Source organism: Sphaeramia orbicularis, chromosome 15 (assembly GCF_902148855.1).
Source record: "Sphaeramia orbicularis chromosome 15, fSphaOr1.1, whole genome shotgun sequence".
NCBI lineage: Eukaryota > Metazoa > Chordata > Actinopteri > Kurtiformes > Apogonidae > Sphaeramia > Sphaeramia orbicularis.
In genome coordinates, this window is record NC_043971.1 from 13841663 (window position 1) to 13866342 (window position 24680).

General features: G+C 34.8%; 1 protein-coding gene across 1 annotated transcript in view; it reads left to right on the forward strand.

Moving 5' to 3' along the window:
- Nucleotides 1-5303: 5303 nt before the first annotated feature.
- The window catches only part of rel (v-rel avian reticuloendotheliosis viral oncogene homolog), a 33738-nt gene continuing 14361 nt past the window's right edge, over nucleotides 5304-24680 (forward strand). Inside the window, exons 1-5 of the mRNA XM_030155746.1 lie at nucleotides 5304-5467; nucleotides 5903-5941; nucleotides 11754-11893; nucleotides 11979-12127; nucleotides 15059-15150. Coding sequence (XP_030011606.1) covers nucleotides 5461-5467; nucleotides 5903-5941; nucleotides 11754-11893; nucleotides 11979-12127; nucleotides 15059-15150 — 427 coding nt within the window. The 5' untranslated portion in view covers nucleotides 5304-5460. The remainder of the gene's footprint in view (nucleotides 5468-5902; nucleotides 5942-11753; nucleotides 11894-11978; nucleotides 12128-15058; nucleotides 15151-24680) is intronic.

A 24680-nucleotide genomic window follows, 5' to 3' on the forward strand; every position in this document is an offset into this window, starting at 1 on the left:
GTCGGACTTGAAGCGCGTGGGTGATTGCGCAACGAGACCACGCCCACTCCCGCCCGCCGCTCGTTGGGTGCCGGTAAGAAATGGATCTTAAAAAGGAAAACAGCTTTTCCGAAAAGTGGCGTTTTCAGTCATTGTTTAGCTCTTTAGAAGGATTAGCGTGGAGATGAGACAACCACGCTAATCCCTTTGGTCCTATGTGGCTTCAGTGTCTGACTGTCGATGGTTACTCATTTTCTGCTTACTTTCAGGTTTGTTTGAGCCTTAGATGTCAGATCGTAGGTGTGGTTGGCCCTAGAAGTGAATGTCTTAACCATATGCGTATAAATATATATATAAACATATGTGTAGACGCTGCAGTGGTTGATGGGATATACCAACGTGTCGGCCATATTGGATCGGTCTCAGCGGCCTGGATACGCACACAGGTAGACGTAGAAGCTGCAGAAAGCTCAAGAATGTCCGCATTTCTCAGCTGATCTCAGTCCCGTTCTTCAGCCCCGATACGAGGAAAATATGACATGTGATAACAATGTTGTGATAAATACAAATACTATGGAAGTACATCTGTCTCATCAGATTTTGAATTATAAAAGCCACTGAATTTCTAGCACTGAATTTTTTTTGCACTGAAATTAAGTATCTGAATTTTTTTGTCTCTGAATTCAACTATGTTCATAAATTTAGAATTAAAAAAAAAATCCAGATACTTAATTTCAGTGCAAAAAAAAAAATCAGACACTTAATTTCAGTGCAAAGAAATTCAGTGCTAGAAATTCAGTGGCTTTTTTAATTCAAAATCTGATGAGACAGATTTACTTACATAAAATACTGCATATGTGGACGTGTGCGTATTCGCTCTGCAGGTGTTTGTGTCTTTGTGCGTTAACAGATAGACCCCCAAATACTGAGTGGTCTGTGCCGCTGAATTTAATCACTAACAAATAATTTCAAGTAACAATCAATGACAAAATTGCACAACTGTTAAGACGAGCATTACTTTTTCAAAGTTGCAGCTTGTGTCGAATGCAAAACAAAAAAAAAAAAGCAGAAAAGTCTTCAGCGTGATGTTCGTCCCCCTACAGGCGTTTACAGACGTAAACCCTTGAATGTAAAAACGACCGGCTGTAATCGGGAGAGAAATGTGTTAATCCTCCAAACCTGCATTTCTTTTGTTTACTTGTACGTGTTTGCATCCAATATGGCCGACACGTGAACGTAGAGCCCGCCGACCGACAACGCGTCTACGAATATCTATCCACGGTCTATAACTCACTGGTGCTTTACCTGGCACCTGATAATCCTCCGCCTTCTCATCTGCCTGGAACAGAACACACTTGACCCCCCCTCACCCCCACTCCCACCCCTCGTCATGTGACCTGTCGACCCTCATGAAGCCAGGTCCTGGTCGTGAGCATGCTCATGGAAGAATTTGTGGTGCGTTGTGGAAAAAAAATGGCTCCAAGCTTCTTCTCTTTTTTTTTTTCTTTTTTCTTTTTTTTTTTTTTCTTTTTTTTTTTGCCAAGTTGCTGGTTTGTGTGTGTGTGCATGCGTTTCTGGTTGACTGTGTGTGAGCGTGCATGCATAGATGGTTGTGTTTGTGTCGGACAAAGACAGAGAATTCCCTTAGTTTTGGGTGTTTAACCCGCTGCGCCTCCTGTGGAGGTTCTTAGTCGGCATCTCCTGGGGCCATTGGTGAGGGGGGGAGGGGGTCAGGAGACAACTTTTTTTTTTTTTTTTTCTTCTTTTTCCTGTCCTGTGTCCCAATGTTCTGAGTCCTGGTCTGAATCTGGGTGCGTTCGTAGTGGATCTCGGTGTACGACAACATGCTGCTACAGTCACGTGACGCCAACGAAGCGCCCTCTTTCCTCAGACACGACAACACAGGCTCTTTTTTCCAGCATCCGTTTTTTCCCCGACTCAATGTACAGAGAACAGTTTTTCAAAAGGCATATTCTTCATTAATGGGGGTTTTCTTATCACTTTATTTATATTTGCATATTTGTACCATGTGATCTTTTTTTTAATAGCATTCATAGCAGGTAGGTCTTTTTTGAATGAAATCTGCACCACTCTGTTTCAATGTTTTGCTGTTCAGAAACATTTAACAAAAAAAAAAGGTCATTTAGATGTTTGTTTCTAAAATGTATTGAAAGGGTATTTTTGTATGTGTTTATCACTTCCTTTAAATGAATCCGTACACCCATTAAACCCCTAAAAACTACGTCTGTGTCTTGAGTTTTTTGTTCCGATCTGTTTTAGTCGCTGGTTGCCGGTGTTGTGCCAAGGTGCGTATACTTGCTGAGAATCGTTTCCCCTGGCTGAGGGAGCATCATTTTGACTTTTTATCTCTTAATTATGACTTAACCATGGTTACCACTTACCTTTTTTTTCAGTGGCAGAAGTGAGCTTTCATACATAGGAAGCCCATCGTAATTTAAGAAATAAGAAAGCAAAAATTATGAGATTAAAAACTGCAAATTATGAGAAAAGTCAATTTTGAGATAAAAGTCATGATTGAGATAAAAAGTCACAATTATGAGGTAAAATGTCATTGTGAGGTAAAAAGGCGAAATTTTGAGATGAAATGACAATTACGAAAAGTTGACATTATAAAAAGTTGAAATTATGAGATAAAAGATTGAAACTATGAGAAGTCGAAACAGAAAAAGTCAAGACTGAGAGGAAAAAAAGTCGAGAAAAAAGTCTGATATAATCCTCAATTTTAATCTGAGCTGTTATGAGAATCTACATGATCAGTAAATTACAGAAAAATACATGATTTAGACTGGAAAAAACCCTCAAAATATAGAGGATAAAATTCTATTGTGATAAATTTAAGAAACATTAAATAGAGGGAAAAAATCATTTGGGAACTGACATCAAAGTAGCACTGGGTCTTTATGGGTTAATTTCACCAAACTACAACTGACACCATTATAAAAAAGTGAATGTACACAGGGATTAAAGAATGACAGTTGAAACAAATACATGGCCTGAAATAATAATAGAAAACTGTTTGGGTGCGAAATAAAAAAAAAGTTGTTTCTCTGATGGTTTTGTTTCTCTAGGGATTCTAACTTTGATCATTTTAGTATTTTCCTTAAATCCACATGAATTTTTTTACTTTTGTTGAAGTTGATAGAATAAGCTTACAGTGTGCTCATTAAAAAGTTAAATTTATCATGTTATGTTAAATTTTTGATTTTCAAGAGGTTTACAAAGTATTCATAGTTCCATGTGTCATTTTATGTAAGTTTAGATTCTATTCAGAACAGAAATATATAATTTTAAAGGTAATAATGTATTCAGTGACAGATTCATCATATTTAAAAAGCTGCCAGCATTTTCTGTTAGACTTTTTTTTTTTTTAATTAAATTTACTCTAATCACACTGTATTATGTTAAATTAATACATTTTTAAGTTCATTATGTATTCAATGACTTATTTTTAATATTAATAATACATATACACAATATTATATAATACTAAATATGTTATAAATGTATTTCATATTTAATTATTTTCAACATGTTTACAATGTATTCAGTATTTGATTTATAATTTTTGGCAAGTTTACAAACATTCAACATTAAGTTTATAATTTTCAACAAGTCTATAACTTGTTCATTGTTACTTATCAACAGGTTTATAACATATTCAATGTTAAATTTATAATTTCCAGCAACTTTAGATTGTATTCAGTGTTAAAAGTATAATTTTAAATAAGTTTGCAATCCATTCGATTTCTTTTTTCCATTTTCATCAAGCTTCTAATGCATTAAATGTTAAATTTATGTTTTTGACAAGTTTACAATGTATTCACCAATAAATATATGTTTTATGATTAATATGTGATTGACATAAATTTATATTTTATTCAGTGTTAGAATGATCACTTTCAATAAGTGTCTAATGTGGTCTTATATTTGTGTTCTTCAGTCCATGTTAATGACATTTTGACTCAGTTTTTATTCTGATTACTTTTACATTAAGACACAGGTGTCAAAGAAGCGGCCCAGGGGCCAAATCTGGCCCGCCAAAGGTTCTGTTCCGGCCCACAGGATGAAAGTGCAAAAATGAACCTGAACAGTCCAGGTTGTCCAAATCATTTTGGTTCAGGTTCCACATACAGACCAATGTGATCTCCAGTAAAAATAACAACACAATAACCCATAAATAATGACAACTACAAATTTTCTTTGTGATAAATTAAATGGAAAAAATTTAAGTGAAAATAATATTATACTGTGGAAATAAATAAATAAATAAATTTACATTTACAAAACTATTCTTTCACAACAAAATGCAAATAAATACATAAATAAAAACAGAGATGAACAACCCGAAATGTGCAATTTTAACAATATTCTGCCTGTTACTAAATGTTTTGTGCATTTATGGATCCGCTGTGATCTGTAGTTGTGTTAATATAAGATGTAATATTGTAGAAATTGTTCAAATTTTAGTTCCAAACGCCAAAATTTTAATGATATTCTGCCTGTTACCAAATGTTTATGTAACACTGTGTGTAATGTACATGTATAAATAATAAATCGAGGCATAATATTGTTAAAATTGCACTAATTTTCAAATGAAATTTCTGTTTTTTCAGGTTATTCACATCTTTTTTTGTAAAATGTAAATATTTTCATAATTTAATTGGGGTTCTTTTGTACTAAAACAAAAGAAAAACTTGGATTTGTCATTATTTATAGGTTATTAAGTTATTATTTTACTGGTCTGGCCCGCTTGAGACCAAATTGGGCCAAAATGAGTTTGACACCCCTGCATTCAGATATATTTAATGAGGCGTTCAGGGCCAAAACATGAGTGAAAAATGCACTGAAGGATTAAAATGATGCGTTCAGGTTCCATCTGTCTGCGTGTTTTCTGCTGTGTAAACGTATTCTTACGTGTATGCATGTAAAGAGAAGTTCGTGTTTGGGGTTTTTTGTGTGGTTTTGCCTTGTTTAGTTTAGTTTAATAAGTTTGTATGTTTGTTATGTAATCTGTTTTTTGGATTGTAATTGTGTTTTTTGTTTGTTTGTTTGTTTGTTTGTTTTTTTATCAAAATACGTGTTTGTGAAAATGTATAATTTAATAAAAAGGAAAAAAAATATTCATGCGTTGTTGATGATGATGATGATGAAGGGGGAGGTGGGTGAATCCTCTTGGCTCTTCACCTCTCTCTGCTAGGACTTAGGCGTCTTCTGATTGGTCCGTTCGGCCTCTGGGGGGGCGGGGCCAGGGGGGAATTCCCCGGCAGAAGTTTTTTTTTTTTTTTTTTTTTTTTTTTTTTCGTCTGAGCTTCTGACAAATATCTGTTCTCCTTCAGTCCACGAACACTCATTCAGTTCGAGCTTCAGTCCACGATCACTCATTGAGCTCGAGCCTCTTCCACAGACACAATATAACCTGCGACCAGCCCGCGAGCGTGTGTTTGCGTGCGCGCGTGCATCATGGATGGTGAGTAACACATTTATTTATTTATTTATTTTTTCATTTTCTCTCTCTCTCGCTTTTCTTTAACGCCGCTATTATAAACAACCCGAATTAAAAACAACATTCAACAGCAATAACAGACATTTATGTGAAGCTTGGTAACATTTAAGAGTAAATTTATATTTGAAGCTTTAATGTAGAACAGCAACAACAATGTTAAAACTTAAAAAATAAAAGAAAAATACATATAATGCACCACAAGTCAATACTTCCTCTTTGTTGCAATGATTCTTATTGGTGCCAATAACCCATTCACAGCCCACAAAACTCTATATTCACATTTACACTGAAATATTACCACTTTTTTCAACCAAAACAGGTCATTAAGTGTCATTTTTATGCCATTTGTGTTTATATTTTGCCTCATTTGTTCATTTATGTTCATTCTACCCCTTCCAGTTCTTGGGCCGTCCATACTAAGGGGCGATCCACATATGAGTAAGTACATTTTTTATTTGTCTTGTGTCAAAATTTGCTGCCTGTCTCCACAAGTCAAAGTTAATCAGTGCCAAAAAAAAAAAAAAAAAATGTACAGTATGTTTCTTCACTTCCTCATTTGATTTTATTGGTAAGAAGCAAATTGAGCTACTTTATTAAACCTGGAAATGACATTAAGATTTTTTTTTATTAGGATTTTTTATTATATGTACAGTATGAGCGTATACTGTGGGATAAATGTGAATATATGTGCTGGGTTGTCTCCCTGGTTTATGGTTGGGACGTCACTGCAAAAACAGGAAGGCAGGACCATGGCCAAGTAGCTTCTTCTTCTTCTTCTTCTTCTTCTTTTTTTTTTTTTTCTCTTTGGCAAGCGTACATGTCATAATTATGCCAGAAATGTAACAGGACTTGTTTAAGATCAGTGCGTTTACCTCACTGGGCTGTCATGTGCTTATTAAAAAAAAAAACTACTTTATTGTCTGCTCTACTGGGCTGATTTTTGGTTCTTGAGGACGTTTAACACCTCGTTCATCTGAGGGTCTTCCTTCAGAGGTGGACAGTCTTTGAAAGTTGTGTCTTCTGAGTATCTACAGCCCCCAGATCAGTTTGAGTTCCTGTTTCATGCTGAAGGTTCACTCATTTAATGCTTCGTTTTGATGTGGAAGAGTTGATGTTGGCTTATTTAATACGTAAACACTCGGTTGTTGCATGTTCAGTGATGAAATAGCTGAAATAAGTGTTCAGACTCTGTACTTCAGGGGCCACATTCAGCTAAATTTGATCTGAAGTGAGCCGAACCAGTAAAATAATAACATAATAATATATAAATAATGTCAACTCCAAACTTTTCTCTATGTTTTACAGTGAAAAACGCAAAATTACATTATGAAAATGTTTACATCTACAAACTATCCTTTCAAACAATGTAAATAACATGAACAAAGAAATTGTAATTTTAACACTATTACGCTTTAGTTTATCATTTCCACATGTACGTTATAACTTACAGATCACAGTGGATCTACAAATACACAAAACATTTAATAACAGGTGGAATGTTATTAAAACTGCACTTACTTCTCTTAAGGCACAGGTGTCAAACATGCGGCTCGGGGGCCAAATCCGGCCCGCCAAAGGGTCCAGTCCGGCCCTTTGGATGAATGTATGAAATGCAAAAATTACACTAAGATATTAACAATCCTTTTATTTCAGGTTCCACATTGAGGCCAATTCAATCTCAAGTGGGTGAAACCAGTAAAATACTATCATAATAATATAAAAATACTCACAACTCCAAATTTTTTCTCTTGGTAAATGCAAATATTTTCATGTATTTACACTAAAACAAGGTATAATTTCACAAAAAAATGTGAATAACCTGAACAAATATGAACAACCTGAAATGTTTTAAGAGAATTAAGTGCAATTTTAATAATATTCTGCCTGATATTAAACATTTTGTGCATTTGTAGAGCCACTGTGATCTGTAAGTTATAATGTACATGCGGAAATGATAAACTGAGACAGAATATTGTTAAAATTACACTTATTGTTTCAGTTTGTTCATGTTCTTCACATTGTTTCAAAGGATAGTTTGTAGATGTAAACATTTTCATTGTTTAATTTTAGGTTTTTTACCCTAAAACATTGAGAAAATTTTGGAGTTGACATTATTTATATATTATTATGTTATTATTTTTCTGGCTCGGCCCACTTCAGATCAAATTTAGCTGAATGTGGCCCCTGAACTAAAATGAGTTTGACACCCCTGTCTTAAGACATTTCAAGACATTGTTTTCGTGTAAATACATGAAAATATTTACATTCACAAACAGAAAAATTAGGAGTTGTGAGTATTTATAGGTTATGATGAGATTGAATTGGTCTGAATGTGGAACCTGGACTAAAACGATTGTTAATATCTTAGTGTAATTTTTGCATTTCACAAATTCATCCCAATGGCCGAACTGGACCCTTTGGCGGGCTGGATTTGGCCCCCGGGCCACATGTTTGACACCTGTGCTGTACTTAGTACCCAAAATATAAAAAGACAAAACATTCATTTAGGGCTGAACGATATGGACAAAATTTCATATCTCAATATTCATGCCAGATATCTCGATATCGATACGATATGACTACGGGTTTGGTGAAAATCAAGCATTTTTCAGAAAAATACAACATACAAAAGAATGTGGAAAGTGCAGTTTTATGTATAAGAACTCACTGCCAGTCATCAACATTAACATAAAGTACGAATAAATGAAATTTGTTGTGACTTCCAGAGCTGTACACGCAGGGCGAGAGCGGGGGAAATCTTTATCGTTTATATCATTGCTTTTTCGATATTAATATCTTGAATGTTCATATCTAGATATCGATACGATAACGGTGTATCTTTCAGCCCTACATTCATTGTGCTAATGTCAGTGATTTACTATTACAAGTGATGCTTTTGATTCATTTCACCGCTGCATTTATGTTTAAGTTGCATTTTACTGCTGTGGATTTTTACGACTGTGCTCGTTTGAGCTGATTTACAGGCATCATATTCTATAAGATCAAGTTTTTTATCCACCGAATCACTGCAAACTATGCTCATGTCCTGTCTTTTGCACAGCATATTAACCCTTTCATGTATACTGGTCACTACAGTGGACACTTATTCTACAGCTGTTCTCTTGTATATTCATGGATTTTGTTGTTTTGTTTTTGTTTGTTTTTTTACACATATCTTTATTAAAGTTTTAAGACATTACATATCGTTTCTGACATGAATTGGTAACATTGTGTAGATCTCCCCTGAGTGTAATAGTTGTAGTTTTCACGCAGTTATCAGTAAATGCATATTTCTTCGCTTCAAAAATTAAACGCATGGTGTCCAGCTGAGTGGACATTTTTGCAACTTCATGAAAAATAGGTTCCTAAGAATTTTTTTATTATTAGTACTGTTTTTTTAAAATGTATTTTTTTTTAAACTTTTTTTTAATTTATTTATTTTTCATAAGAAAATTTTCAATCGCATTGTTTTTTTCATGCCTAAAGAGGAATAAAAACACTCAGGAAAAAAATCTTGATTAAGGTTCTCATAAGTCATGCATGAAAGGGTTAAACCAGGCTGTTGCTGAAATGAATACAGTCATTTTTTAAGTAATTATTAAATAAGAAACAAACAAAATATGTGTTTAGCTAATCACTTGAAATCCCCCTCATCTGCTCTGTTCGTATCATGTGATAGTCAAATGGTTGTCTTTATGTTTTGAGAAGTTGTGACTTAACAGAAAACTTGATGATATCACCTCAGGTTTCAAGAAATTGTGTTTTTTATTTTGTTAAAATGTGCATGAGCAGAACAGCGATATAAGGGTAAGGGTGAAGTGGGCAGGTAAACACAGACAGATATTCATCTACACAGGCTTCTGTCACAAAAGCAGAACAGAAACTCAAGAGGAAACTGGAAGAATCAGATTTCATCCAGTTTTATTTCTGCTCTCATTACAGTTGAAAGCAATGGCGTCCTAAAAATCTTAAGGCAACATGAAATTGTGATGGACATTTTTCACTTGTTTCCAGTATTTGTAGTGTCAGTGGTTATTTGATCGAGGAAAGCGGTACCTTTATTTCTAAGATAAAACAAAAAACGACACTAAAATGAACTGTATCTATTAAACTGATATATATGAAACATGTGACGGGGACTTTCAATCTAATATTTCCATTTTCTGCAGCTTTATACTTTGACAAAACTTCATTAAGTCACTTAAACATGACAACAGAATGACGTCTGTTGACAGGGATTTCTCCCTCTAAACTCGTCATGTAGCTAATTTCATTTAAAAAATAGTTTTATCATCCAGTATGTCACAAATAAAAGATTAGAGAAAAAGTGTAAGAAGAAAGAATTTGTTTTTGTATTTTTTATCTTCTTTGCTCTCATATTAACCCTCAAAGATCTAAAAAGTCACCAAAAGCATGTTCTGATCTAAAATGTTGAACAACTTTTGAACCATTAAACCTATCGATACATGTAAATAATTCAGGTAAAATACAGCAACACTGATTCACCAGTAAAACCCATGTAGTTTGATAAATAGCAGTAGTTGGAGACGCTTGCTTTTACATTTGGTTTGGTTGAAAAGGTCTCTTTTGCCTCAGTTTTCTCTGTTCTCATAAAATAACCTTTAAGATTTTATGAACATCCACAAAGTCAGTAAATTAAATGTAGAAAAATACATGCTTTTTGTTGAAAAATACAGAGAATATGATAATAATAAATCAGAATAGTTTTTACTGCCAGGTACAGTAAGGAATATTTTTACAATATGAGGATTTTTTCTTGGTGACAGGTGCAAACACAGTAGCAGAACAGGCAGAAAAAAATAAAATAAAATAAACTGAGTATTTTAAATATAGTAAATAATGCTGATAAATCATTTAAGAGAGGTTTCATGTAGAGAAAAAAAACCCTTGACAGATGCAAACACTGTGGTAGAAAAGGCAGAAAAAATAAAATAAAAAATAAACAAAGTATATAACATATAGTAGATAAGTATAGTACGTAATGCTGATGAATCACTTGAGAGGTTTAATGTAGAGAAAAAAATCCATTGGAAGTCACCACCAAAATAGCTGTAGGACTTTAAGGGTTAATCATGTGATGAGGCCTTGGATTTTTCCAATTTCTCGCTCATAAAACTGGATTTAAGTAGATCAAACCAACTTCACCTCTAGTAACATACTGCGAAGACACTGATGTTTTTATACTTATAGATAGATAGATAGATAGCTTTGCATACAGCATGAGTTAATTTACCTTTTTTGTTTACTAATTTAGTGTTTTTTGCTAATTTATTTTTTGTTTACTTTTTGTTTAATATTTAGACTATATTTTTTGATTTTCATGGTTATTGCTTTTATTCTTTAGTATTTAGCACCTTTTTGTTTATGTTTTCTTATTGGTTTAGACCATGGGCACCTGGGTATCAATAGGGAGCACCAAGTTAGACCATCAAGCACTTGGGTGGGCCTATGGTTTTTTACCAGACAACCAGATAACCAGTCATTCACAGACAGACAGACAGACAGACAGACAGACAGACAGACAGACAGACAGGATGAGCAGGAAAGACAGCACAAAAGGCCTTAGTTGTTGTTTGCCTGCAAAAAGCCTGAAAATAAAGCACTTGAAATACGTCTATGGTATGGACGTTGTGTTTTTGACTGTGTAAACCACAAACCCATGGTGCATCTAGTGGTTATTTGAGTTATGTTAAAGTCTGAAGTTCAGTCACCTTTAAGTTGATTTCATTTTGATCACAAATAGCCGCTACAGTTCATATATACTCTAAAAAACTTGCTAAAGAACTTACTCCATGCAGCCTTTTTTCTTGTTGTGTAGTATTTTTACATAGCTGCACTGGTTCTTTTAGACTAGACTAGACTAGACTAGACTAGAATAGAATAGAATAGAATAGAATAGAATAGAATAGAATAGAATAGACTTTATTTGCCATATGCACAGATACATAGCAGTATAGGCGCACTGGAATTCTTGTGCGTTTCCCTGAGTCAGAAAAGGGAGCTTGAACAAAAAGTAAAGCTGTGACAAAAAACAGACATACAAAACATAAAACATAGCTAAAACATACAAGAAAACAGTTATTGCACATGCAGCTCAGATACACATTTGTAAAAAAAATAGAGTGTTACATAAAAGAGAGAAGAGTATTTACTTTAGTGCTCAGGATGTTCAGGATCTGAATACTTCAAACCAGATAAAATCCAAACTTTTCTTGTTATTTCATCTCAGTGGCGGAGCCGGAGATCCAGATCTTCGAGCAGCCGAAGCAGAGGGGGATGCGCTTCCGGTACAAGTGTGAGGGTCGATCGGCCGGCAGCATCCCCGGAGAGAGGAGTTCGGACAACAGCAGGACCTACCCCAGCGTTCAGGTCAGTGGGATGAGCTCACAGCGACTCAGAAAACCGTAGTTTAAATGTTAATGAATGGGATTTTAAAGCCGCTGTTCTTCCACAGATCCTGAATTACTACGGTAAAGGGAAGGTGCGCGTTTACCTGGTGACAAAGAACGAGCCGTACCGACCGCATCCGCATGACCTGGTTGGAAAAGACTGTAAGGATGGATATTATGAAGCCGAGTTTGGACCGGATCGCAGGGTCATCGCGTGAGTTCACATCTTTCACCACCTTTCACTACCACCTTATATCATCATCATCATCATCATCTTTATTTGCAGACTTGGGAGTCCATTTAAAAACAAACAAACAAGCAATCAGCAAACAGAATAAATTTAAAAACACAGGTTAAAAACACAGACAAAACATCAATATTATAAAAGACAACTGTAGCAGTGTCACCACAAGGATGACTGGTATCGCACCGAACTATGACTGGGATTTGTCAAAAGCCTAATGATGGAATTCTGAGAATCATTCAATCGACAGATAAATTTGTACATTAAGTTTCTCATAAGAGCCTGAAAAGTGTTAACTCCTGCATTGCAGAATAACTCACTTGCACTAGTCCATCGAGGTTTTTTAAACAGTGTTCTCATGGAATCATTTTATGTCTCCACATCAGATCATCTCCTTCACTGCAAAAAATCCAAATATTACCAAATGTATTTTTCTGATTTCTAGTCAAAATATGTCATCACGCGTAACCCTTTGTAGTTCACTCATAGAAATAGTCTGAAATCCAAAATTTCAACCTGAGTGTGTTATTGGAGGACCGAACAAGACTTTATTACTTTTGTGAATTTTTTCATAATTTTTACGGTTATGTAGAAAAATCAAGTTAGCATATTTAGTTTCTTACCTGTAAGTGGCAAAAAATGATAATAATCCATGAAGAATATACAAAAATGTAAGAAAAACACATGTAAAGTGAAAGGAACATGTATTTTAGAACATGACATTACTTTTAGACCATTATAACAACATAAGTGCTGATCCAGACCCCTGTCCACATCCACAAGATTAATCAACATCATTCCTTATATTAGTACCATTACTTCATGGTACCAAACAAAGCAGGTACACTCACTGTTCATGCAGAGGTGGACCTTACAGACCCTGGAGACCACATTGAACAAGAGATTTTTGACTTCACTGGAACTGTTGCTGTCACTGTCTTGTAATGTCTGCAGAAATTACCAAAAATAGTCACTTGCCCGATAAAGGGTTAAAATAAGACAAAATCACCTAAAGAGTAATTTTTCAGTGACATATAAGAAGTTATTTTTTGACAATGGATCTTGAAAATCTTATTTCAAGAAATTTTACAAAGGTTATTTTCATTTGTTCCATTGGCAGATTTTTTTGCTTAATTCAAGATTTTTTTGCTTAATTCAAGCGAAAAAATCTGCCAATGAATGGATCAAGTGGAAATTTTCATGTTAGGATTTCTTGAAATAAGATTTTCAAGATCTATCGTCTAAAAATAAGTTCTTATTATCTCACTGAAAAGTTACTCTTCAGGTTATTTTGTCTGATTTTAAGTGTGATGAGATATCTTGACTAGAAATGAGAAAAATACTTTTCGGAAGATTTAGATTTTTTCCAGTCTTCCATCTGACTCCTTCATCTTCTACCTTCATATCCTTCTTCACCACATCTGCAAATCTCCTCTTTGTTCTTCCTCTTTGCCTCCATCTTCATCATCCTTCTACCGGTATATTCACTATCCTGCCTCTTAATCTGGCCTCAAAACGTCCAATCTGTTCTATTCCTCTGATGAGCTTTTTATTAATCCTGACCATCCTTGTCACTCCCAAAAAAAAAACCAAAACTCAACATCTTCTTCCTCTAAACGAGGGTTGTCAAACATATGGCTCACATCCCAAAACTGGCCAGCTAAAGGGTCCAACCTGGTCCATGGGTTGAATTTGTAAAATGCAAAAATTACACTAAATTGTAGTTGAGGGGTCACATACAGACCAATCTGATCTCAAGTGGGTCAGACCAGTAAAATACTATCATAATAGCCTATAAATAATTATGTTTTAGCATTAAAAAGAAGTAAAATTACATGACGTTTACATTTATAAACTCTCCTTTCACAAAAAATATTAATAACCTGAACAAATATGTAAATAAATAAGTGCAATTTTAACAATATTATGCCGGTTAATAAATGTTTTGCATATTTGCAGATCCACTGTGATCTGTAAGTTGTAATGCACATGTGCAAAGGATAAGCTGAAGCATAATATTGTTGAAATTGCACTTATTTTTCTCAAGAAATTTCAGGATGTTCATGGTTGTGTGTGTTTTTCGCTTATTTTTTAAAGCATAGTTTGTAGATGTAAACATTTTCATATCATAATTGAACTTTTTTCACTCTTAAACATGGAGAAAAGTTTTGAATTTACATTATTTATAGGTGATTATGTTATTATTTTTACTGGTCCGGTCCGCTTGAGCTCATTTTGGGCTGAATGCGGCCCCTGAACTAAACTGTACAACACCACGGGTCTTATTTCCATCCTGTAAAACTTCCCTTTAATTTCTCGCCGCTATCCGAAGATGATCCATATTACGCTAGAATTTATTACCAATGTTGTCATCAGAGTAATTATTGCTTCAGTTGCGCTTTTAATCAGCACGTCATCTTCAAAATGAGTAAACACACTTTCTGTGTTGCACACACACGCCAAAATATAATCAATTTGCTCGCTATTAACAGTATTTCGCCTTTCACTTGACAGTTTCAGAAGTGTAAATCAGTGACCTCTTAGTTACAGCGGAACAAACTCACTCACACAGAGCATATTTGTAAAACCATGTCTGTGATGAGGATGGCGATATGGGAATTCCCCACATGACATCACCCATATTTACTGTGTGTTTGAGAGAAAACAGCATGTGCATGTGTGTGTGTGAGAGTGTGAATGACTCAGTATCTTTTGGGGTGTATAATTTGAGAATCTCTCATGTGGAATTTAGCAGTAAATTTGGGTTTATTTTATAGTTCCAGCGTTTCCGTATGCATGTTAAGAATTTCTCCAGCAGATGTTAGTGTGATCAGATGCATCATTATTTGTTTCTTAATTTGACATATTATGAGTGAGGTTTGTTTTATTGTTTTATCACAGATTCCAGAATCTGGGAATCCAGTGTGTGAGGAGGAAGGAAGTGAAAGACGCCATCGAACAGAGGATTATCAGAGGGATCAACCCCTTCAATGGTGAGTCCTCCTGTTTTGCTTTTTTCTTCCCTCCAACACTGATGGCTCAAACTTTGTGTGCATGTGCATTATAAAAGCTGGAACCTGATTTATGCTGCATTTTAATGGAAGTATGCAAATTACACAGTTGAGCTATGTGGAGCCTCAAGAAATAGGCCTGTTTAGACTCAATGATATTGCAAAAATGTTCTTTATTATTCATTGTTTGTCATGATTAGGAGCTTATGAGACTTAATCCCACCAAATATGTGTCGATTACCATTGACTGGTTGATTGATTGATGCATTTATTTTGAAAATAAGTGTCAAAACAGAAGAAAATAAATAAATAAAAAAACATAAGACATATAATACATATTCAAAAAGGAGTGAGAGGAAGTATAACTTATAAACCCCTACCTCTTTTCCTTAAATAATTAATAACAGTAATAATCTTCCAAGTCTAAGCATATCTGTACTATATAGTACTATAATATGACTGATACTTATTATTAAATCTAAACTTAAATGCTATATATATTTCCTTCTGAAAGTTAAAACAGACCTGTAACATATGGTCCTATGTAACAATTGAAAAAAATTTATATAGAAATTTGTAGTTTTTGCAAGTTTTCTAACATTGGGGGTGAATTCAGTATTGTATTGATAGAGATTTTTTGGGGAATAAATCCTAAAAGATCTCAGTCAAAGAATCTCACAATCATTAGCTGCTAGCTGCTACCAATACATCCATTTCTTTATCTGCTAATTAAAGTAAAAATATATTGTATGTTATATATAACTGACTTTTTAGCGTACTTTTAGACCATATTTAAGGTTATGTAATTGTATTACGCTTTTGCTAACATGTTTAGCGCTGGTAGCTAACATTACCTTTCAAAATTCTATTAGTGCCACAAACAAAAAAGTAATGGAAGATTTTAGCATCAATTTAGCTGCAAAAATGGAAAAAATAGGTACTTCTCTGTCACAAGGAGCAATGTAATTTTACTCTTGCATATGTAAATTTAAGGTAATGTTTACCATACAATGAAAATTAGCTAAGTTTAGCTAAAGTTAGCATAGCTATGTATCATTATTCAGTCCACGTGATGCTAATAAGACTAGGCTTTAAATGTAAAGTAAAGGCAATGTAATATATAATTTAGCTAAAGTTAGCATAGCTATGTGACAATAATCTTCGATTTACTTGATTTTAACCCTCTTTTTACATGTTTATTAAGTTATTGTTGAATAGTAATGATACCTGGAGATTACAGATGTCTGAAAGTGTTTTGTTTTGGGTTTTTTTACATATGATTAGCATAGCTATGTGACAATAATCTTCTATTTAGTTGATTTTTACCCTATTTTTACCCTGTTTTTACATGTTTATTAGCTTATTGTTGAATAGCAATGATGCCTGGAGATTACAGATGTCTGAAAGTGTTTTGTTTTTTTTACATGATTATTTAGTTTATGTGATAATGATGATAAGCTAACAACAGGCCATCAGTATGATCAGACTGAATTCTTTTGATGTCATTGTTCATACTGTTAATGCCACAGCTGTTTGTTTTACTGTTGTTACTGTTAATCAGGCTTAAAGCAGTTCATAAGAATTGTTTTCAGATGCAGGTTGACCCAGTTCTCAGGCAGTCGATATGATTTTCCTAACATCAAGTCAAAAATCTGCTCTTATGCCACCGCACTCTACACTAAAGCCATTTCCTCAGTGCGCTTTCATTCTGCGGTCGTCCTGTGCAGACAGACCGCCGTTCTCGTGTACAAACAGGCGTTGAGCTACTTCCCCATTCTTGTTCACAGTTGCTCAATTGAGCACAGTGCAGGATGCCACGTGAGAACTGGGAATGCAGGATTCATTATAAGGGGGAGGGTGGGCCAAGGGGCTTCCCCAGCACTGAGAGATGATGATAAAAGTAGGGTTTGGAGTCAAACAGGTCTGTGAAAAAAAGAGGAAGGTTTATGACAAGACATTAGGCTATGCTTCTTGACTTTCAAACATGCAATCTCATGTTTGTTGCTGGTTCTATATCTTATGGCTTTTACAGACACAAAACATGATCATACATGTTTGTTGATGCAGTGCAATGTTCAAGTATTATTTTTATTTATGTGCTGTTTTATACATTAGAGGCAACTTTGCTTGAATTAACAGATCCCGCCATTAATGGCTGTAACCTCAGAGATGAACGCATTCATGCATCAGTAATTATAATTCAGTAATATCCAGAAATGAGCCATTCTGCACTTTCACTTTTTGCACTTCAAGCTTATTTTGGTGCGAATACCACTAAATGGAAGACTTATTCTGAGTACTTCCTCCTCCACTGTTGCTGCTTGACTGAATGTTTGAGACTCATAAGAAATGTTTGCAGTGGTGTAGAGATACAGGAACCTCTAACCCTAGCTGACATTTTTAATCACTGTGTATAAATACGTCTCTAGTTAAGGAACTAACATGAGTTTTAAAAGTTCTGCATTTCACACACAACTTGTAGCTGAACAGAAACTGCATTTACTGGATAAATGTCAGTAGATACAGCCTGATCTGGAGTGTTTCTTCCTACATTTTATGTAACAGTAGTAGTTAGAAAACATTTTGTCAGAAGGCATTCAGTCTGACAAAGTGAAATAGGTAAATGTCAAAAGACAGCTGATGCAAATGCAGTCAGAGATTGTCAGAATAATAATTATTGATTTTATTGGAATTAAAGGTCTTTTTCTGCTTACTTTAGGCCACTTTTGCAGTTTAATGCTAATAGTGTAATAGAAACCTGAAAAGTTCATGATGACGAGTAGTTTATTGGAACTGCACACTGGATCATACGTAAAAATTAATTCTGTGTTTGTCTTTTAGACTTAGATAACAAACTAATTACAGATATGTGAACCTTTATTGTAGCTGTATCCCATTGTTTTCAGACAAGTAAACGGAAATGATTCTAACGGTAGTACACAAGGATTGTGATGATCAGATGATTATCTCATAATCATTGTAGGCGTAAGGATGTAAGGAACTTTATTGTCATTGTAGTTTCCCACAACAAAATTATTTCCGGCTTTCTCTAAAGGTGTGGTATATTATGCAAATAGAATAGTAATAAAATATGCAAAACATTTAAAAAAAAAAAAAAAAGTATTCAATACAGTGACAACAGCAGCATGACAGCATGGAGACAGGCCTGGGTGGAAACACAAGACGCAAACAGATCTACTTTTTATTCTTATTGTAAAAAAAACAAAGAATAGAATAGATTAGCATAGAATAGAATAGAATAGAATAGATAATATGATACATAAATCATGGTTGTGGCCATTGGCGTCAGTAAAACAATAAAAACTCAATTGAAAGCCTTAAGAGAAATTAACATGTAAAGAGAGAGTCATCCAAAATCATTCATTGACTCAAAACACTACAATACCCACAGTTCTCAGCTACTGTTGCCATGGAGAAGAGGCCTCAAACTGCTTCTAAATGTGCAAACTGTAGCTTCAACTCACTGTATTGGCAAGCTGAAGCTACACATATGCACATCATAGAAACATTTCAACAATCTGAAGCTCTGCAGTTGAAGTTTGTTGCTGAAATGCATCCTGGGAGTTGTAGTGAAAAAGAGATGCTCTATGTTGATCACTGACTCAGAGTTTGAGTTATTTTCTCTGAATACAGTGTCACTTATTCACTTGTAAAATGGCCGAAAACTTAACCGAACATACATAAATACAAATAATAGTTGAATTTTGTTCCATATGGAGTTGTTGTAATTGTTTTGCTAATTGCAGTCCATGGTTTCTTGTTGTAGCACTGGATTTTTATAAGAGGATATTATGATGATTTGTGTATTTTGGGTCTGTACACAGTAGTTTGAGATGACACAGACTTTGACCAGTCATAAAATAAAGATAACATTAGATCAAACATTGTGATGATAGTTGTTTATCTTGTCTATATGTCTCACTTCTGCTGTGAAACTCAGCTGCTTCCTGTGTCGGCAGCCCCCCCCCCAACCCTCCTCTCTACTACGACTACTACTACCCCTCACTCCAGACTCTAACACACTTTCACACTCATACGTACCATCAAACTGCTGTGAGCCCCCTGTATTTCATGTCTAGTTTGGGTTTCACTGATGTACTTGAGGCTTCTTAATGAGATTATAGCCGATGAGGTCAGCGGTGATTAATATAACCTCTGCTCACCATCGTCATCACACACTCATACTCATGTGTTCGTTCCTTATTATAGACGCTATAATCTCCTGTTCACCTGCCTTTTGGAGCATCATTAAGTGGCTATCAGTACTACAACTTTAAGATACTTTTACATTGTCTTCACTGCAAAATTAGCAGGAATAACATGATTTTTTTTTTTTTTTTTATCATTTTGACATTGTTTGCCATATTTTGACTGATTCTGTTTTATATAACATCTCACCGAGCGTTATTTTTCTGTTATGGGTTTAATGGAGAACCAGTGTTGCAGGATTTATTTAGTTAAATGTTTCGGTGATGTGCTTTGTATTATTAAGTCACCGGACAAACAATAATATGACCGATATGTGTTCCAAATTATGTGCATAATTGAACTATTGTACATACAGGCATAAATTTAACAGAATTTGCAATGTGTGAACACAATTTATCATTGATACCCCAACATTTACATAATGAATAATTATTTTAATTTGGGTAGGAGTGCATATTATTGTTTTTATTTTTCATTTTGGAGGTTAGTTGTTCTTTCACAGGCTTATTTAAAGGAGAATAGTGTAAATTTCACACGTGCTTGTGTGAATATCTGAAATTTGTTGCAGTTTATGTCATGCTGGTCAATTGTTGATGTTAGTTGATTCTATTTAGAGGCTGTGGTGGAAGTGAAGAGAACAAGCAGGATAATTTAGCAGACTTTTCAACCCAAGAAATAAAGAAATTAAAATAAAAATCAGAGTATAGGATGTTACCATGGATGCAAGTCAAGTATACATTCAGTCACTTCTGTCGCATTATCCTTTTTTTTGTAGATATCCCTATAGTTGGAGCGAGCTTGGTTGTTTAACTGATTATTTTAGTTAAATGCGTGTATCATTCGTTCATTCATTTTTCAATTTAAAACCAAAAAAACACTCATTTTTTTTGTTTTTCATTTTCAAAATGATAATGAAAAACGAATAACAGTTTGTTTTTCCATTTCCCGATTTTGTGCTCAAATGAAAAATGGAAAAAACAAATAACGATTGTTTCATCCGATTTTGCTATTTTCAATATAGTTAAGTTGTCTGACCCGGAAGTAGTCTTTACTGGGGAAAAAATAAACAGAATTTTCCGAATTAATGAGATACTGTTTTCTGAAAAAATTTAAACTCTGATTTTCTGAATTAATTAATTCAGAAAAACAGAGCTGAATCAGTTTTTTGTGTGAATGCAATACGCTTCCGTACGTATCAAACAGCTGCTTAATTATAGCAAAATATTCCTCCAGTCCAGCCATGATTCCATTTGTTTATTTTTTCCCTTGTAACGACTACTTCCAGGTCAGACAACTTAACTATATTGAAAATAGCTAAATCGGATGAAATGGTCATTACCCGTTTTTTCCATTTTTCATTCAAGCACAAAATCGGAAAATGGAAAAACGAACCGTTATCCATTTTTCATTCTGGTTTTGAAAATGAAAAACAAAAAAACGAGTTGGTTTTTTGTTTTTTGATTTTTGGTTTTAAATTGAAAAACGAATGAACGAATGACACACGGATTTAGTTAGTTAGTAAGTTAGTGTAGTTTTATTTCGAGCACATAGAATCATCAGATAACAAAGAACTATACAGTATGGTCAAACAGAATTTTTCTGTCCTCGTAAAGGAGTGGAAAGAAGAATAACTTATAGATTCCCACCCCTTTTTACAAACTTGTAAGTAAATTAATTCCGCTTCCTTTGCTTTGTTAACAAACTTTTTTTCCGTATATTTTTACAATAACACAAAGCATCCATACAAACCGTTCACATCCTTCACTGTCCAGTTGTGAAGCCAAGTTCTGCTGATACCAACAGATTATAAAAGGTCCTTAGTTATCACCAACTGAACAATGCATGTCATAAAAAAAATAGTTAAAGTGTGAGTCATCGGTGGAGACATTGTTTGTGGTGAGTCTTGGCACCTGCCTCCCCTTCATTTTCACTCTCACATTCTACTCCCACATTCACATTATACCACTTACCCATCAGCCCCCCCCGCCCACTCACCCCCTCGCCCACGCATAGTTTAGGACCCTGAACCGGCAGATGCAGTGCCGCCGACCCCAGGCCTGGTTCCTTTTCCACCACACCACCACCACCTGTCCTCTTACCTACAGCCCACTCTGCACCTGTCCGGTATTGCGGTGCAACAACAACACAATGCACCAACACACACGCATGCAACTTTATATGTTCCATCAGTGTTTCTCTGAGTGAGTCTCACCTCTGCCTCCTTCAGATTCTCCACTGTGTGTTTGTGTGTTTCTACCTCCTACAGCTGAAGAACCTGATGACCAAACAGAAACACAGAACAAGGCTGGCTCTGTTGTTAAACACAAACTATTTAACCTTGTATGAGCCTTGATATATTCATTTAATGGTATTAGAACTGCAGCTAATCACTGTCTGCAGTGTCAGTTGAGCTGTTATTTCCTCAACCAGATGCTTGAGCTTTATAATGTCGTAAAATAGTGGGTAAGTGTTTCCCAAAGCCGGAGGCTATGTCCTCGAATACACTGCTCGCTTTACAGTCTTTACAATATTAAGTTTACTTTCACAAAGAAGGACAGAAACAAGAAAATGTTCCTAGAATCAGAAAAAAACACTTTTTTTTCCCTGATTCAAATTCCTCAAATTAGTTGATCAGTTAATACAGCCAGCGATTAATGTACTTATTGACAGTTCATCAGTCAATAGAATAAACTTTGTGGCTTCAAATCACATTTTATAATTAACATTATTATGATTGGAGTTTGCATGTTCTCCCCGTGTCTGCGTGGGTTCTCTCCGGGTCCTCCGGCTTCCTCCCACCATCCAAAGACATGCACTAATAGGTTAATTGGTTAATCTAAATTCCCCATAGGTGTGAATGTGAGAGTGATTGTTTGTCTCTACATGTTCAGCCCTGCGATGAACTGGCGACTTGTCCAGGGTGTACCCCGCCTTTGCCCCTATGTAGCTGGGATAGGCTCCAAGCAACCCCTGTGACCCTAGTGAGGATAAAGCGGGTTCAGGAAATGAATGAATGAATGAATTATTATGATTCAGCTATTATAAATCAAAATATTTGCAGGAAAGATTAGCTCTGAAATTCAGCTACATATGCAGTGATGGGAAGGTTTTTACTTAAATGTGAAATGTTTGATCAGCTCCAAACTATCAGTATTATTATATATAATGACCTTTGAAAATCCATGATCTGTCGACCTGTAATGCTTGTTGCATTTGGTAGTTCATCACAGATTAGCTAAGTATTTTATATCCAGTGTCAGTAAAGATTTTTTTTAAAAACACTATAGGCCATAGATTATACCAGATTAAAAATGTAATACTATTTTAGTGATGTAATGTATTGGATTTGGATAATGTTTCTAAATTGGGAATACGGCTTAAAGCTTAATGACTGTAAAGTAATGTTAAATTACTGTTTATTACTTTTTATAACACTCTGACGCCCATAAAGTTGGAACAATTTTGTTTTCAGGCACCTTCCTCTCTTTAAATTCACATCAGTCCTAGTTACGCTTTATCTATCAAGAATAAATCACATTGTCACAATCATTTCATTAGAACAGGTAAAAAATATTTGGTTCCAAGTTTGTATTTTACAAGACTGGCCCATAATTGACAAACTGAATCCTAGATTGCAGGCTGATTCTGCAACAAAAATCAATGTAGGAAAGATGTTAAAACCTCCAATATTAAGCAAATGTTAAAGCCCTTTTGTGATTTCAGAATAATAATCGTTGTCATCATTGAAAGATATTTGTGTCTATGTTAACCTGTGTTGGTTTAATCAGCTGTACAGAATAAGCGTTTTGCTGATTTTCAAGACTAGAAGCTGTTATTTATACATAGAGCTGTGTATTGGCAAGAATCAGGCGATACAATACAAATCACAATAATAGGTTCCCAATACGATATATCACGATATATCACGATACTGTTAACAAGGTGATATTTTTTGTTTTGTTTCTTTTTTAAAACATTATTTCCTGGAAAAACCTTTAGTGCAGCATTTGGATAAACAAAGTTTGAACATGCGGCTTTACCAGTACAAAAACACACACACTCAAATAAATAAATAAATATTTACAGACATTACAGTTAAAGATCCTGCTTAAATGTTCATAATCCATTGCGAAAAGAATACATCGTGTTCAGTCTCTGAACCATCCAGCTTCAGAACATTATTTTTGTGCATTCCCAATAAAAAACAAACAATCTGCCTCTTTCAGACAGTAAAAAGTGCTTTTAGGATGAACTGAATTATCCATTATTTAACAAAACAGCCTTATCAATTTCAAAAAACTATATTTATGACCTGCAATATCGCAGTACTACTTTTGTTGTATACAAACAACAGAAAAAAAATACCCATGTGAATATACAAATAAAAGAGCTGGAAAAACAAAAATGAACCTCTGCCATGTCTGCATTTGAATAAATACCTGAAAATATCGATACAGTGCTTTTGAATATTGGTACAGTATCGTGAAGTGAAATATCACGTTATATTGCGATACCGATATTTTCTTACACCCCTGTTTATACACTTAAATGCAGAGTTTGTATAATTGATTTGACTGATTGCAGTGAATTATGGGACTGTGTCACATGGAACCAGTCATGTTATAACACAACAACAACAAGGCAGATTTCTCAGTAACAGAAAGGGAACTCCTCAGAACTGCATTTTTTTTTTATCCTGTTCTGCTTTGTCATGATGTATTCAATAAAATATGCAGAACTCAGCACAGTTCCTTAATTTTCCTGTCTTAAAGTAAAGCAAAAAAAAAGGATTGAAGCTTCAAACTGATGTATTTTAACGTCTTGAGGGTAAAAAAAATATACTCACGGATCATTTGAGATTAACTGCAACACCTGAAAAAATGTAAGTACAGCTTATGTTTTCCTGCTCGAAATGTTACATTTTGCGTCAAATGTGAAGTAAAAAGCGCTGACCTGTGTCTTCACTTGGACACGAGCCTTTGAGAAGACAATGCCAGTAGTACATGCAGAGACAGAACAGACAGAATACCTGCGCAGGTGTTTGCACTAAACATGTCCAGCGACACATCCAATCAGGCTGAGGAGTTTCCCTACATCTCATGTGCACAATAGTTTTTGTTTGTTGTTGCATACTTTTGAGTATTTTCTCCCGTCACGACTGTTAGCAAGAAAAAAAAAAACTCACAAATATACTGTTATTACTGCTGTCTGTTGGCGCTTATGTGGTAAAGGGAAACTGAAAACACCTCTTAATGCAGTAAAAGATCATAATTTTGGACGTA